The following is an 18439-nucleotide window of genomic DNA, read 5'->3' as shown; positions in this document are numbered from 1 at the left end:
TCGGCCAAAAGTGCAACGAGAGGAACAACAACAACTGTTGTCAAGTGCGGCTCGACTAGTGCAGGGACAAGGAATAGCAGGGACTTACCAGAGCCTGTAGGTTGGATGGCAAGTATGCTAGATTTCCGGGAGATGACGGTGGTGACAAGCTGTGCCTGTTCAAATGAGCAGAAGGAAGGCGACAGCGAGTTGGTTGCTTTACTAAGTGCGTTAAGCAGCTGTGGTGTGACAGGTAATCCTACAGTAGAGAGCAATATTAATTATGATTTTTTACATGAGATCAATGCAAAAAAGATATACCTTGCTGAGGTGCTGGTGATGCGGAAGTAGTTGTTGACTGGCGCCTATCCAAGTCATTTTGCACTTGCAAACGGTGTTGCATCTCGAGCAATGCAACGTTCTTAGCAGCAGCAACATTTGCCAGAAATTGTCCGTGTTGGACAGCAACTCTATCCTGCTCCGCCTGCGGAATAGCACCCGGAAAGAGATGACGCCCAGGGCCGACACCTATAATTGACGAGTGGTAAATACATTTCAATGATAGGTCGTGAAAGTATGAGAACAAAGATAATATACCAAGAAAATCATGCCACATTTCTGAAGCAATAAAGTACTCTTCTATTGCTACAGAAGAGAGTGCATTCGAGTCTGTTGTTGCCTATGCGTAATTGTGTGCGGCAGTTCTGGACGAGTGGCCTGCCTGCAGGTCCACTGTATAATTTCTGCCATGATGTGCAAGCAAATGTTGGATATGATACCGTGAGAATGCAACGGACACATGGCGATAATCTTGAAAGCTCAAACGAGAAGGAAGGAGCAGATGCCAGCGGGCTTGGAAATGCGTGCGGAGAAGGTCGGCTGACATTTTTGCGCCGTTGCGCACAAAGAAGTATGCCATTGTATGAAGCATTTTATGGTTTGAATTTGAGCATTCATAAATGAAGAGGCTAGCGAAATAAATAGAGTTAGACATTGCATGGTAGACTTTTAGAGTGAAATGTAAATACCTTTCTATTGGTCGGATAAATATGATATAGTGGAGGAACAAGCGGACAAGAGGGTGAGGAATGAAACGGGCAATAGCTTGGTCGCGTTGCTTGATATTTCGTGTTTTCTGATATGTAGTTAGAAGCATCAATGTTTGATGTTCGTTTGACCAATACAGGTTGCGTGTTGTGTGTGTTGTGTTTTGAAGTAAGGTGCCTTCTAGCTCTGTGGCCTGAGCTGTTTGGCCATATGTAAGATGCATAAGCATGAACAAATCACGTTGGATTTGTTCAGCTGTTGTAATGAATGATTTGATGGCAGACGGATTGTATGTAGTGCTGTTATTACTTATATGTTGAATATAAGTACGGGATAGGTGTGGTGTGCTGTGTATGTGGTGAAGGATGTGTCCAAATTGATGCCGGAGGTTGTTTTTTGGGTCGGTAAAAAATGAATAATTGATATCACGATTGTTGAAATCGTCGTACAGATGTATGGGTTTGTTGTTGCGGAATTGAAGGAGGTTGTTGAGGTCGATGTTAAAGGTGAGTTTGTTGATGTTTTGCTGTATACTGGTTTTTAAGTTGGTGACTAAGAGACGTAAATCATGTACATGAATGCGCTCGTTTGTTTCGACCATAGCAAGTGACAGATGGTTTGTGTGTGGTGTCTATGTGATTTTGTCAGTGACAAATTCTGACGAGTCAGAGATTGACGCAATCCAGCTGTATTCGGCAATAGCAGCATATGCAGACGACTTGCCATCGATCAAGTAATCTTGGTAATTTGTGGTAAAGCTAAAAAAGAGTTTGTTATGCAAGTGTGGAAGGTTTAATGTAGAATAGAAAAAGCAAAGAACTTACACTATAATTAAGTTTTGGTTTGTATGGCGTGTGTAAATATCGTTAAGTAAAAGTAAGCGGAACCAGTACTTGACTTGGGAGATTAAAGGTGCAATAGAGGTTACGTCTTTAATTGCCCATTAAACTGCAAGGATGAAGCAATGATGAAACGAGCAATAGTATATCCATTGGTTGCGACATCAAAACGTTTTTCTTCTTTCAATAATGCCATCCACAATTTACAGATTTCTGATTCAATCTGTGCGGCGGTGTGTGTTGATAATTGGGCTGGATTGACATTTGTGGACAGTGTTGCGATATTGGTGAGTATGGTAGAAATAGTGGAAGACCAGGTACCCAAAACAAAAGACCAGTGAGGAGAACGACGGATGCGAAGTAAGAAGGTTAATAGATTGGCGCCAGTTTGGGTATACCGTTGGATAGTGGGCCGCTCAAGTTGGTTGAATCCGTGATCAGGGAGTGGTTCGGAGAGTCTAAAGAAAAGCAAATAAGTTAGAGTGGATGACTGAAACAAAGTAGATAGTTTCGACACTTACTTTTTCTGTTTAAGATAACGACGAAGGTATAGTCTTTTTCGTGAATAGAGTTGTGCAAGCGGACAAAAAGCTGCTTATTAACTTTTGCTACAACTTTTAGTACATTTTCCTCTGCATGGATTTTCTTTGTTAAATCGTAGATAGTGACAGGGATGTTTCTTGATGTGCGATTAGGATGTTGTTGCTGGTGTTGGTTGTGTGCTTTAAAGAGAATAGTGAGCAAGTTGACAATGCTATAAATGTAGAATAGCTATCAAAGTAAAAAAAAGTACCTGTTTTCCACTGTTCGACAATCTCATACCACTTTGTGTGAACAAAAAACCATGGGATCAGCTTACAGTCGGTATCAACGTTTGATGTTTGGCCAAAGGCAGGTTCCAGACGAGTAAAAGCATTGGCAATGATTGCATGATTGCTTAATAATGATACATCTGGTGCAGGTACAGTGACAGTTGGTTGCTCAGTTGGTGCAGCTACTGGCAAATCACAGCTTTGACAGTGGCGCTGCATTACTTGAAAGTGGGTAGTTTTGAACCCACAACGGCATTGGACATATCGCTTGGCATCAACAAGAAGTGCAGTTATATTTCCTATAAAGTCATCAGTATTTCAATGTAATATAAAAGGTAAACGTCATAGGAAAGATACATACCGTTATAGTTGGGATACTTGACATTTACTTTTTTCTGGTGTGTTTTGCGAATGTGTCGCTTACGAGCAGATTTTGAAGAAAAATATAAATTACACTCTTCAATTCCACAAAGCACGCCTGAATGCTGTGTGGGTTGCGATGTACCCGGCTCTGTACTGTCGCTTTCAGTACCGCTGTTGTTGCTAGATTCACTTTCTGAACCACTAGATGTTGAGGAATGTGCTGAACGACTAGGGCTATAGTCACTGCTGCTATCAGGTATGTTTGCATCGATGATTGTTTTATGTAGACGGTGGGTAAAGGATGATGTTGATGAAGGCAGAGCTGATTGGCGATGAGATGCCTAGGCAGACTGTGGTGCAGAAGAGATCACAGGAGCAGGACGTCTTTTGAAAACTATGAAATTTAACTCATAGTTAAAAGAAAATAAAAAAGTTATAAATTATTTATAAATTATAATATTCCTTAATTTAATAACTTTAAAAAAGATTTATTTAAATAAAGATATTTTTTTTTAATTTGTAATTTTTAATGTAATTTGTAAACTCTAAAAACATTTACAATCTTCATGAATATGAAAATTTCATAAACTAGCGGAATAGTAATGAGCAAGTCCCTTCTCTAGCCAAGGAATACTTGGACGAAGGCTAGCTTGACAGAATAGAACAATATCATAAATTTACAGTTTACTGTAAAATTTATATATATTGTTTATTCTCCTATGTAGATGTAAAAAATTAGAGATTGTAAAAGAGTAAAATGACTATGGATACATACTTTTGCTTGGAGTACCCAGTTTGCGATTATCTGAAGTGTTTTGAAAGTTTGACGATTGAATTATTTTTAGTAAGTAGAAAATGACAGTGTGAATACTTTTATAAGTTTACCTTGACTGATATCTGAACGTTCTAAAATTGTAATTAACGACTTTTGGGTTGATTGCAATACCGGTTGCTGTGTATGTACAGCACTGGGCTAAGCCCGGAATTTTCCTTTTTCCAAGGCTGAGCGACAAGGAGCGACTAGCGGCTGGTTTGTACGTGTACCAGAGATACCAGAACGAGCATTTCGTACTAGAGAGCTTGATTCTACAACCTTTCTCTTTTTCAATAAAGGAGGGGAAGCAGTCTTAGGAGCTAAAAAAGAAGTGCATTTCTATTTTCAGAGAATGAGATGTAAAACGTAGAACAAAGTGAGAGAGAAACAATAAATACGAGAAGCAGCCTCTTAGGAATCATCCCAGCTAAAATCCAAAGGAAGACTTTCCAAGGAGTTTCTACGTTCCGGACAAGGTGAACAGTTACCCTGGCGCACAGGGGGCAAAGCAATAGCTGGAGAAGCCAACAAGGGAGACGATTGGGCAGCAGGCAAAGCAGGGAAAGGCTCTTGCTGTGGCAGCAAAGGCGAAGGCGAAACCGAGTCCTCAACAGGCAACTGGCTGTTACCAGTGACGAACGACTTTGCAAACGAAGCCTACGAGCAGACCTTTGAGGCGTACGAGTTGGAGGTGTTGGCAGACATCTTTAATTTTTAAAAAAATAGGGTTCTTGAAAAAGCTATTGTTAAATGATTAGTATAAGGGTACTCTCAAGCAACGTGAGTCAACGTCGACACACCCTAGAAATAGTAATAGCGCGTTGTTCGGGAGTCGAATAAAAGTGATACAATGAACACAGGATTTTTTTGTGTAATTTATATCATATCCTTGATAAGGAAATGAAGAGCAAAACTGCCGTGTCGACCCCTTGGTTGACACGGCACTCCCAAAAAGGATATCGTCTCGGATCTTTTATTACACGTTCATGCGATTGAGAAAATATCACTTTGATATTTAATTATCTATCAAGCAATACTCGCGAGGGTCAAGTATACCATTTTACATAACATTAGATATACCAACTTGTTGTTTCGACGGAACCGATAACATAGTTCTACATATCATGAAATGATAAGAACTTTACCGATACGAAAATATCTTTTATATATGCAGCGACTTTGAGTAATACTTCTTGTTTTGTTCCACTCAACTTTTATTCGCACTTTTTATATCCTTCATCCTACCTTCTGTCTATTATTATGGATTCCCAGCAAGAAATCGTCCACAGAAGAACGATCATCAGCATCCTACTTCTTTTGATTGAAGGCTACGTCTTTTTTTTCTTGCGAATAATGACGACGACGATATCAATCAACTCTCCATGATCAACACTGTTTTGCCAATGTACCGAACCATTTTTTCTCTTGATCATATCCTTTCAGCTGTATCATCGCCGCTACATTTCCGTGTTATGCAACGCGTCAATCGTTTTAAAAATACGACATACTGGGAAGTTACGCATCCAGCTCTTCCAGACACAGATGGACCAGGTAGATTCAAATCGCATTATCATATGAAACCAGCCACTTTCAATGCCCTCGTAAATATGTTGTGGCAACATCGATTGTATCAATTTACGGCACAAAACGCCACACCTGTGTTCATCCAAGTCGGCCTGATAATCTGGAGATATGCCAATGCTCATGTCAGTTACCGTATGGCCGAAATTTTGCTTGGTACATCGCATGGATCCTACAGAAATTTTACCAAGCGATTTTTGGAGGCAATGGCCGACTGTCAAGATGGTATAATCCGATGGCCGACCGGAAATGAAGCTATCAAGGCAACCGTTGAAGGGTTTCAATATGGAGAGCTTGGCCCAACGTTTGAAGTCAGACCTACTCACCTCCCAAAAATGTACTCGGTGCTTTGGAAGGGAAGCTCGTTCCAATCTTCAAACCAGGTGACAGTGGCGATCGCTTTGTCGACAGAAAAAACAACTACTCGTTGAATATGGTTGCCATTTGTGATTCAGAAAAGCGATTCACCTACATCCATGCAGGGCAGAGCGGTAAGGCATGACATGTTAATGTAATTATTTTAGTTGCTTTCTTGGCTAATATATACGACTTTAATACTATAGGCCGAAATCACGATTCAAGAGCCTTTCAAGCTACTGCTTTTTATGACGAACTTCTTGCTAACTCAGAATCCGTGTGCCCAAATGGAACATTTATACTTAGAGGTAAAGAACAAATTGTTTAGCATAGACCATTGTTGAAATCACGGTACATATTTCTGACATTCCATTTTTTGTTCGTAGATTCGGCATACCCTTTGCTCCCGTGGTTGATAACACCATTTCCTGATGCTCAAGCACCCCGCCACAGTGACAACGCGCATTTTAATTATATTCATTCGAGAATGCGTAACGTTATTGAACGGGCATTTGGCCAATTGGTGTGCAGATGGCGTTTTCTACGTAACGAGCTGTATTTGCTGGATGTAGAATCAATGACGATGACGATTGTTGCTTGCTGTATTCTGCATAATTTATGCATTGATCACGACGATCTTCATGCCGAAAGCACATTTGTACCTAATCCGATAACCGATGATTTGCTTCTAGAGCCACTCGAAGTTTCTGACTCTATCAATGACAGAGGTCATGGTGCGCGCCGTACCGCTACGCAACTGCGAAATGAAGGTGTGCGGAAACGTAATGAACTAGTACAGTACTTGTACGAGAATCGGCGTAGCGATCGTGAGAGCTTCCGTCAATATAATCGCCATTATAGACGCAGATAGAAAATAAATATGTCTTCATAACTAGTTATCTTTTGAGGCACTTGAATATAGAAAAAAACCCCGAAGGAAAAAAAACTTTATTGAATTTAAAATAAAAAATCAAACAAAAAAGATTCTACATCTTGTCAATAAGTTGCTTCATTAAATCTAAGAAGCTCTGTTGTGTGTGTTGCTGTTGCTGGTGGCGCCTTTCTTGAGCTTCAAGGATTTCCTTATGTTGCTGATCGAGTAGCTCAATTAGCTGTGATCTTGCTTCCTCGCTCTGCTGGTTGGCAGCATCGATCCGCTCAAGCACATCTTCATGCCGCAATTCTGCAGGAGTCAATCGTCGACCTCTTGCGGATGGCTGCAGCATGCTGTCGGTTGCCATTTGTGTATCGGCGCGACGACGAATGCCTCGAAAAGAATCGAACTGGAACTCAGGATTGAACCTCGGGTCATCCTTCAGCAACACATGCATGTCATCGTATAAATACCAGTCGTCTATGTCACCGGACCCTCCAGTCTGCCGATGGCGTTCGGTAAAGCATGAATGGTAACGACTGCACATTCTTTCCCACTTGGTTTTGATGGCGCACTTAGTTCGTACATTACCGAAAGTTTCGACAGTACTGTTATCATTTGTAAAGTCTGAAGCTGATGGATTTGTTGCTGTTGCTGCTGATGATGATGATGTCGCTTGATCGTCGCTCGAAATACTGCTCGGCTCGACGACAAGGGTCGAAGGTGCTGACTGCTGCTCGTCCAAAGACTGTTCGCTTTCTTAAGTGCCATCAGTAACAATTGATGTTTGAGGTGTACACTCTTTCTTGAAATCTTCAATGATTGCATCCCATGTGCGGCCACAATGATTGTTGTCTCTTGGATGCGTAAGCTCATCATAATGCTTAGAGACTGCGGTTAGCAACGCCCTTTCTTCAGCCTCAATACAGTGTTCAGGGGAGCTTTGTGTCGGGACGGAAGATTGAGCTGCGGTGGTGTCATTGTTGCTTTCGTTGCTTTGTATGCTGCTGTTGGACTGGGTATTAGCTTAGACAACAGGAGTGCTGCTTCGATTGTCGCTACTATTACTATGACCACCACGACCGCCACGACTTCCAGAGCCACTGCCACGACCTACGCTACCAGGATTAATGATAACAATTGAGAGTTCATGAGGTGTTTGTTCTTGGGATGACATTTTGAAAAAAAAAGTTAATTACTCATCTTCCTACTGAACGTACCTTACTTTTATATATACCCGAATCGCTTGCAGGAGAATTACAGACAGTTTTCATAAGCTGTTAGGAGGATTGCAAACGCAAATCATAGTATCTTCACCTTCATGATAGAATCTTCACCTATCTCCATCATGCAATAATAGACTATCTGCCGCTTTTTTTGCAACTGGTGTTCTAGTTCTCTATCAATACTCACAGTTACATCTATCATGCTGCCGGATACAGCCATAACTGTCAGTTGTACATACATTGGCAAAGAAATCAGAACCCTTTTTGAAGTATAATTGATGGTCATATCTAGGGGAAACTCGCATCAATTTTCACTTAATATCCGCTATCATTACCCCTTATAGCATCTGTGATCTCTCAAGCAAATGGGTCGACACGCGCACATTTGGAATTAGCCATGGTTTCACAGTGGGATACAATTTTTTTTTATTTCTTCCGAATTTCCATTCTAAGAATTGTGTGTCGACGTTGACTCACATTGCTTGAGAGTACCCTTACTGTTGAATATTAGGACCTGTATCCCAAAATGGCAAGAGCTGTCACATAATGTCTTTGACTACCTTATATAGTATATAGGTTTTTTTTTCTTAAGAAAACTTTATTCTCAGAGCTATTACTAGCTAATGAGATGTACTACTGAGCGGGTGACTGTAAGAATTTACCCGGTGGCTTGGTGGCGGGTGACCGTAAGAATTTACCCAGTGTGACTGCTTCTCCTCAAAAAGTGACTGTTTTTCCTCGACTACCATATATAGAAAGGCAGGTGTGAAAGTGGTTAAGGCATCAGCTTTAGAAACAGGAGATCAAGGATTCCAATCCCTCAGCAGTCAATAAGTATAAACCTCATTTCTGACTTACCTAAATGTTTCTAGAGTGTGGGAAAAAAAATTACATATAGAGTCACATATAGACAATACTCTCAGCTAAAGAAATAGGTCATATTTGAAAAAAAATTTGTTACTTATTTTTATATTACTATAAACATATATAAGATAGAAATAATAGAGTGATATTTATATAAGAGTAAAATATAGAATAGATAAAATAGAAAAGGGTTTGCAAGGTAGTGATACCCCGAGAACTATCCCTCCAATAAAATCTGAACAACATCCACCTGCCTCGCTTCGCTCGGCTGAATGAGCCCCTTCGCTGCGCTCCGGGTCATTCAACGGATTGGATGTTTCCTGGGGGTTCCCCCCAGACCCCCAAGGTGGGGGGTTCCCCCCCACACCCCCTTCTAAACCCTAACCAAAGCTCGCTTCGCGAGCTTATTTATTGCTATGACTACATATAACCCTAAACGTTATCATTATTGCTATGACACGAAACCCTACTACACGTTGGTTTGTCAAATTAAAAGGGACGACAGAGGAACTTTTGACTGGTATTCACTGTTAATGCGAGGATAACTTATTTGTTGCTATCGACAGCTCTTACATATTTTTGAAAGTTCATCAATGTGTCCGCTTTCATTTGAACATCATGGTAAATTATTGCTGCTTGTCGTAATTAGCTGAAAGGTGACGGCAGCTTCGCGTAGTTCTATATCTTATTGTTTCGCGTCAGATCTACTTACGAAAGATACCGTGAAGAGGTAAGAATATTCTATTGCACGTTAAATGATAATAAGTGAAAATAAGAGTTTAGAAGCAAAAAGAAAAAGAGCAGAAAAGGGCTTAAGGTGATGGAGGTGGAAATGCAGTGATTGTTGTTGTGGGAGAGGTTGGTGGTGAATTTTCGGCTTGTTCAGGAACAGAGGCCGGCGGATGCAAGAGAACTTCTTGGTAGACGATGTTGGTGGTTTGTGGTGGTCCAGACCCTGAGAGATCGATGGCAACACAAGATTGTTAGGGTCAGTTGCCTGAGATAGCGCAACATATAGTTGGCCATGAGCAAAGACATCTTCTGCAAGGCGGACACCGACATATTGCAGGGTTTGCCCTTGCGCTTTGTGGATGGTCATAGCAAAGGCAGGGCGGACAGGGAATTGGCGGCGGCAGAGGATGAAGGGATAATCTCCTTCCATTGTACACATATTGATACGTGGAAGGAAAAATTCCGGGCCACGATGCCCTTGGTCAATTCTTTTCACGGCAATACACCGATCAAGAAGCCTTGTCACGAACAATTTTGTGCCATTGCACAGGCCGGCGTCGGGATCCAAGTTGCACATGAGCACTACAGGCATGCCAGGCTTGAGCTGTAACGTATGGCTAGGTATACCATTAGCGCTGAGACTGTTTAAAAACTCGACGGGATAGTTGACCACTGCTGCTTCTGGGTCATCAGCGTCTATGATACGGTCATTGGCAGCATAATCGCGCCCTTCACCTGGAAAAATACCGTAGGCTGCCTCGTTTATCGCATCGACGTCGACGTTTTTTGCTGCCAATATGGCGCGAGCGTTGAAATCTTCAGGTTGCGGCTGTGGATTGCGTATGTTGGGATATATGGCGTCAATAAGACCCATGGTGTCTGCTGCATCCATACGCCATTCCTGAGAAATTTCTACGCTTTCTGTATATGGAGCACGTCCATCGCCAATGGCAAGAAGTGTCTCAGCAAATGCGGGAGCAGCAGGACCGGCGTGACGTACACGCATGTTGATGGTCAAATGCAATACTTGAACATCACTCCAAAAAAAGCAGAACGGATGCAATCACCAACAATTTCGGACCGAGTCCCTTTCTTGACGACGGGCAGCAACTGGCGAAAATCACCACCAAAAACGACAACTTTTCCACTAAAAGCAACATTGCTCAGGCGAGGGTCAACGGCACCCATGACATCACGAAGTGATCTGTCAACAGCCTCAAAATTCCATTTGCTGCACATAACAGCTTCATCCCAGATGATAAGAGAGGTACTCTGTATCAAGTGGGCATGAGGACCACCGAGACGAATATTGCAGGAAGTGGACGCGTCTGCATTTAACGGAATCTTGAAGCGGCTATGTGCCGTACGTCCGCCGGAAAGCAGGATTGCAGCAATGCCGGAAGAAGCAACAGGCAGTGCAATCATGTCGCGGGAGCGCGTATGGCTCAGAAGCGTCTTGAACAGCTGAGACTTGCCAGTTCCTCCAGGTCCATTCACGAAAAAAACGCGTGGGCTATAATCGTCGTCAGGTCGGCTGATGGCAGTGGAGATGGTGTCAAAGGCGTGTCGTTGATCGTCGTTTAATGTTGGCAACAGCGTCTGAAGAAGATGACGCTGCTCTTCCTGATCGTACTCGCGCCGTTCGACAATCTCGAGTGCTTCCAAAGGAGGCAACAGATCAAGTTCGGTGACAAACTCTTGAGGGAGAGAGGGGAATTCTGACAGACGATGACCGGTTGCTTGTAAACGTGACTCGATGTCACCAAGTGCTCTTTGGTAAACCTGGTCTAGTTGATCGGGTGTCATCTCGGCCTCATTTGGCATAGAGAGCGACCTGCGCATCTCAAAAAGTAGTCGTCGGCCATTCGATCGCGATAGGTGTTCCATAAGGACAGCGGATCAGCAGGCGAGCAACTGGTAAGTATGCACACAAAAAGTGCGCGGATTGCGGATGCAGATGGTGCTACTGCTGATGCTTCTTCTAAGCAACGATTCCATTCATCGTCTGACTCTAGAAGACCACGTGCTAACGCTGCTTGCTGGAATGTTGGATGGTTCACGCCATCGCTGTCTCGTTTGAGATCGTCAAAGCTTCTTGGTCCAGCCACAGAAAGCAAAAGAAGACGAAGACAGTACAACTCCATATCGGACAGAGAGGCAGAGTAGATGCGCGTCACTACATTCTTAAAAGGGGGATTGGAGCGGCGGTCCCATCGACGCTCTCGGGCATTCCAAGTGTAATGACAGGGAATCTGCGGATACTTGAATTGCTGGGCGGATTCGTCCCGACGACAAAGAGCAAAAAAGCCCAAAAGCCTGGTACCCTCCCTTGCAGCCTCGCGAGCAGCTGCCAATTGCTCTGGTGTCATAGTGTCGCGGAAACGCACCAATTGTTGTTCTGGCAGGTGAATGTCGAGACGTACAACCATGGGATCATGCATGTGCACACGAAACTCTAAAGCTCGCCATACTGCCTCACAGGGTCCAATATATCGCGCGTTCTGATAATCAGTGACTTCATTGGTCTGCTCAGCAGCTGGGTCGGTAGGTGTAGTGGTTGTGGTGGTGGAATTGGCTGTGGCGGTGGTAGTAGTGGGAGGAGTAGAACGGGTTGTTTCCAACTGCGCTCTGTCGGATCCTTTGGTGATGTACTTGCAAAGGTATTTGATTGCCCGAGCAGAGGTACAGATCTCGACGTTGATATGTGCGTTGTACTTGTGACAGAGGTAGGGGTTATACGGGACGACGTGTTGGTTGGTAGCGGTGAAACCCGATCGCTCAAAAACGTGCTGACGTTGGGGATTGAAAACCCTTTTATATAGAGGGTAACCGTCACGATTTACGCGAGTCTCGTTGTTGTACGGCTTTGGATAGCCCTGGGAGCATCGACCATTCTGCATACAGACGGCATTGGGGTTATCGTTGCCACAGGGACCGTGTATCATGCTTGATGTTACTGTGCGGAACAGCTGCGGCTGTCTCACAGGGTCTGGTAACTCAGCTGATACAAATCGGTCATAGTCAGTTGGCGTGTGAGGGCGGTCTTGCTCGTTCAGGATCAACAGAATGTGGACATGAGGTAAACCTCGCTTCTGGAATTCGACAGTGGCGACATAGCCCTCAACACGACCAAAGCACTTGGATTCCTTGACATGCTTGAGCAACTCGGTAATCTTCAAATGGAATACGCGGGAACAGATGTCGGGACGATCATACGCCTTTTGCCCAGGATGGAGCTCAGCAAGAATCTCTGGCCATTTGGGATTGCACGTAAACGTGATGAATAGCGTTGGTGTTCCTCTTTGGCGAATAATTGCGAGGCCATCTTGAAGCATTTGCTTCATATACCGCGGACCACCCGTAAACGACGACGGCAAAATCACAGCACGACCGACTTGGCGCGGATCTACACCATTACCGATACCACCATACAGTTCGGAACGCAAAGTGTCTTGATTCAACGAAATGAAAAGCAGGCGAGATGCTTCAATTCTTGCATAATTGTCGACAACCAATTGCTGGAACAATCGACCAAAATGATGATCGAAAGTCTCATTGTCGCCACCGCGAACCATGAGCATATATGCGCAATAGTCGAGCAATGTCACTGTATGCATATTACCATCCACTCCTTCACACCGCATGCCCGCGAACCAACCATGGTCACCAAATAGATACATGAGGACATAATGAAGCGGAAGATAGGATGAGTGAAGGGAGCTAACGTACTGCAAACCTCGGGTACGGTCATGGATGACGATGTCGTGTGGTGTGGTTGACCCATCCACCCTATTTTCCACAACCATTGCTGCGACCTCTGGATATGTTTGTTGATCGTAGCGGCGTCCCAGATCCGATGCGCCACGAATGACGACGCTTAGTGATCCAATTGGACGATCACCAAGGCGTTGGGCGGCAGATGTCAGAGTGCGTGCAAACGGATTGTGTTGGGTCATGACAGTTTGGATACGATCGATGATACCCTGGTCGAGGCCCGAAAACAATGTCGTCCTGCGTGCCACTTGTTCTTGGGTATCAGCGAAATAGATTTGGGCAAATTTGGACTGTGCGTGATCCTCGGCCCGCAAGGATCCAACTTGATGGTATAGTGTACCATTGATGCGATACGTCGACACACCATTTCTGCCGTCTGCCAAGTTGCGGTCGTAGTTTGCTTTGATGGATGCAAAAGCAAACATGTTGTTGTAGGCTCGGATATTGGTGTGGAAATTGAGAGCAACTTCATTATCACGACTGTGATCCGTCACCAATTCACGAAGGTCGGCGGGTAATGGGCGGGGTGAAGGGAAGCGAAAGTTGCCATAATTACAGCACATGCCAAACTGAGGACGCGAAACAGAAGAACGGGAGACTCTTTCATCCACCCACATGAGTGCATGGCAAAAGGAACATGCCCTATCCATGCGTGGCAAAACATGGCGGTGATACGAATCGCCTGGTGTGTAGTTGATGCTAGGACCAAAAACATACTCAGGCAGGAAGGGAACATGGCATGCGATCTGAAACTGGGCGCCGTGTTCAGACTCGACATTACGCGCGTTAAAGGGGCAGGAATGGTGGGTTGAGTGCTGGTGGGTGGGTGATCCACAACTGGGGCAAACGCGTGTCGGTTGTGGTGGAAGAGGATTAGTGTTCTCTTCAGCATCAGAGTCCTCATCTTCAACAGCAGCATCGGAAGCAGTATCTTCATCAGTAATAACAGAGGCATTTTCGTCTACAATAGTAGGTATAGCAACATTTTCTTGAGCTACTATGCCCCAGACTCAGCAAACTATGTTCTATACAGAGAAGTTTTTTTTCGTCGTTTGGTATGTACCTTGCGTCGTTGCTGTTTGCACACTTTCAGTGTCCACAACAAATGCCACTTGACTCTGGTTAGCTGTAAATTGCTCGGTTTGCTCGGTAGCCTATAATAGCAGGCTTATATTTCAATACAACTTATTCACGTAACTCAAAGTGATAATCAGTAAACGTACATTCTCCTCCTCAGTTCTACGCCGAATATTACGCGGATTCAAACGACATCCTAAAAAGGTGGTGCGTTGATGACTGGTTGATCCACAAACACATGTGCGAATGGTGGGCTGTTGCTGCTCCACATGAGAAGTCAAATAAGAAGTTAATATGTATTCAATCGGTTTAAGAATGCAATCTCCAGGAATCTCGGTGAATGCTCGCGATTTCAAAAGAAGCAGACGGTTATATTTTCAGCATGAAAGACACACCTCTTGGGAACTCATTTTAACAGAAAAAAACTCTTTGAGAATAAGAAAGGTGGAAGCTGAACAGCATTCAGGAACACGTTGAAAAAAAGCTGGTGGCTGGCTCATGGATTTCCTTTTTTAGAGTTACTGCGGAGTTGTAAGTTGTAAGTACTGATTCATTTTAATAATAGATACAAGAAAGAGCTGCATAACAAACATCAAGCACATCACATCACACAACAACAAGAGCTCTACTACAGCAGCCTCGCAATTACTACAACATTCTGGCACTTTCCATAAAGTCAAGGACACAGCGATCCAATAACTACGCAGCAACAACTCTACACACTTCTGGCACCTTCCAAATTGCCAAGGAATAGCTAATAATAGCATCATTCCTAGACTTTCCATTTGATTCCACATCCATAACCATTGGATGCGAGTACTTTCCACAACCTTCGAGCATCATCTTTGATGTTCAATTATTATAGATGTATTGAATTATTTTGAAAGATATAAATACCCCCTCATTTTATTTGAATAAAGACATTGAATTTCTACCTCCCACTTTTGACTTAACTTTTCAAGTGTTGTTTTCAATCACTCAAGACCTAAACACGGCTTGTTTTATCTCACATATTGTTTATTGCTCATAAGAGCATCCCCAGCGGTTGTGCCAAATCCCATCCTAAATTTGGAGTCAGTTATCATAGGGGGACCATAGAATTCACATAACGGATTGCTTCATCTAGACTCTTTGGGTTGTATCGCGAAACTTCCTTTGCGACATCTAGTCTAGCATGGACATTGAAGAAATAAAGCTTGAGTTCTTCTGTCATACCTGATTAGACCCGTGTCAGGGCTAACTTGAGTCATGAACCAAATGTCACTATGCTTTCTTTGTTTTGCTTCAGGTTTGGCAAATCTGACAAAGCAATTACTACGGCTTCTTCGCCTCCGCCAAAGTAGTTTGTGAATGCTTGCTTGATACTCACATATGTTTGTTTTTCGGTTACGATAAGTCCATCCCACCAATAGACTACTTGGCCTTACATTGACACCATGAATTCTTTTCGCTCGTCCTCGTCATCCCAACCATAGTATTCGCTAGCCTTTTCAAAGGTAAGCATCCATGAAAAAGGGTCTTCAGTTGCTTGGCCTTTGAAAACTGGAACATCTATTCTTCTTTTGGTCTTTCAGGCTACTGTCTCGTTCTGTCGAGCCACACGTACTACCATTTGACGATTACCTGATGAGCCGTTGCTATCTCTTGTTGTGTCATCATGCTCTGTTGCTGCATCGTCGCTGGGTGTTTCGAAGCGATCATCCGGCTCGCTTGATAATTCAATAACCATCGCTGTTGGCCTATTCGATTGTGCCGGTTGCTGATGTTGATCGCCTTGTGATGAACTGGCTGCCAATTGATTCGTACTTCTTTCTGTGCATTGCTGCAGTACGAGTGTTAAGCTTTCTATTGCTGAAATGAGGGGTTGCTCTGCTGTTGCATGTGTTTCTCCTTGCGAGGTTACAGATGCAGCTCCTGTGTTCGTGTTTCTCCACTCCTCAATTCGACTGAAAAGTTGCTGTTGATTTTCCTGCCGGCGAAGTTCTTGTTGCTCCAAAGCAGTTAGTAAACTGTGGATTTGTGTTGTTACTTGTTGATTTCCAAGTGTTGGCGACTGGTGGGTGAGGTTCTCATACATAGTATGCATGTGCCGAGTTAGTTGTTCAATTTCGGCTTGATGTCGTCGCTCTTGCTCGACGAGTGCTTCGTCTCGTGCTGCTTGCCACTCACATTGATGTTCCAGTTCTCGCTCTTGCTGATGGAGAAGTTGTTGCTGCATTCTTTCTATCTCGCGGCGATAATTCAATTCACTTTGAAGAAATTGGAATTGCTATTCAGGTGACAGGAGGAGTTGTTGTGGAAGCTGCTGTTGCTGATAACCTGGCGGCAAGTTCTGTTCGAGCAACTTAGGATTGTTGTCTTGGTTGCTTTGATCAGTCTGATCCGTAGGACGATTATGTGGAAACATCGTAGTTTTTTGCTTCTCTACCACATATAAGAGTCCAGTGTAACAACTGACTTTTATTGAATTGGGGGATATTAATATATATACTAAGTTATAGAATAGGGGGATGTGACTACGACTATTACACAAAGGTAGGATATAAGGCTAGTACGTTAGGACACTGTTCATGAGGACACTTGTAGACAAGTGTTTGGAATAACTACCGTTATTCTAGGGTTTCGACTACCGTCTCAATGACCAGCTACGTCTTCAAAAAAATCAAAGATTTTTTCTCAGACCACCCCCTTTTATAATGATCATTATTTTTTATTTAGAAATAAAATTTAAAAATTAAATTATATTTTAAAAATAAAAATCATTATAATCAATAAATTATTAAACAGTCTTCTTAGACCACTTCACCAACGCAAAGATTTTAAAAAATTAAGTATACATATCTGCTATTGCTGTAGCTCGGGAAAACGTTTAGCCGTTGGGAAAACTAATTACCTGTCTATTTCTTTTTTAGGAAGTCACGTGATCTAAGCCACTTACCAAGCCACCAAGCCACCAAGCCACCGGGTAAATTCTTACAGTCACCCCTTGGGGTTTAGTAAGTGGCTTAGATCACGTGACTTCCTAAAAAAGAATTAGACGGGTAATTGGTTTTCCTGACGGCTAAACATTTTCCCGGGCTACAGCAATAGGAGACATACACCCCCATTCACTATGGATGCTCAAAAAGGCAAAGATGGCACTGTACCACCCAGAAAATGCGCTATGATTAGCTAAAGATGAATAAATAATAACAGTAAAATAAATAATAAATTATATTTAAGGAAAGTTGTTGTTGTTTTAATTACCCCATGAAAGGCTTGCCTCCCCCTGCAACCTTCCATCTCTAAATCTCATTGTCAAGTTAGGCTGCGTCCAGGTATTCCTTGCCTAAAGGAGGGGTGCTCATTACCATTCCGCTACTTTCAATTATTAAAATTATTTATGTTTTATTTTACAAATTTTTGTTCATAATGAATAATATGTTTTTGGAATTTATTTTTTAAAATGATAAAAATATTTAATAACTTTTTAAAAACTAAATAACTATAAATTATGTATTATATAATAATATATATTTAAACATTTTTTAAAGTATCTAAAACATAAATAAGAATTATAAAATTTTCATATTAAATTTCTAATTATATTTTTTTTTCTATATATAATTTAATATAATATTTTATTGTAATTGTTTATTCATCAAAGTCTCTATATTGCACGAAAAATAAAGTTATAGCCTAAAAACTTACCTACAGCTGTCTTATGCATCTGCCTTTTGGCTGGATGGGGGGCCTTTTTCAGGGGTCTGGCTCATGTGACATAGAAAAGTGATTAATTTTTGTCAAGTCATTTCTGCATGAAAGAAGGATGTTGGTTCAATGATGTTGGCAGCATATATCAAGAGTTAAGCATACAGTAAGAGAGAGATGAAATGATAATGAGTGAGACATAGGAAATAAGTAGGTGAACTTACATAAAAAAAACAGCAGGAAATAGAAAGAGCATAAAGATAATGGGAAGAGCATAATAAAGACAATAGGAAGAGCATAATGACAATGAGAAGAACATAAAGGATAATGGGAAGAACATAAAGAATTACAAGCAGAAAAGTAGAAAAAGAGAGCATAGTGGAATTTAGTCATAAGAGAAGTACAGGTCT

General features: G+C 42.5%; 1 protein-coding gene across 1 annotated transcript; it reads right to left on the bottom strand.

Annotated features, from left to right (window-relative positions):
• Positions 1 to 15909: 15909 nt before the first annotated feature.
• On the bottom strand, positions 15910 to 16416 carry BDB00DRAFT_793547 (uncharacterized protein; the record flags this gene model as incomplete). Its single annotated transcript, XM_053121226.1, has 1 exon — positions 15910 to 16416. One exon carries the CDS (start codon positions 16414 to 16416, stop codon positions 15910 to 15912), a length of 507 nt encoding a protein of 168 aa, XP_052972560.1.
• Between the last annotated feature and the right edge of the window lie 2023 nt (positions 16417 to 18439).

Source organism: Zychaea mexicana (genome assembly GCF_025766255.1).
Source record: "Zychaea mexicana strain RSA 1403 chromosome Unknown BDB00scaffold_200, whole genome shotgun sequence".
NCBI classification, from domain to species: domain Eukaryota; kingdom Fungi; phylum Mucoromycota; class Mucoromycetes; order Mucorales; family Lichtheimiaceae; genus Zychaea; species Zychaea mexicana.
This window is presented reverse-complemented; position numbering and strand designations above follow the sequence as displayed.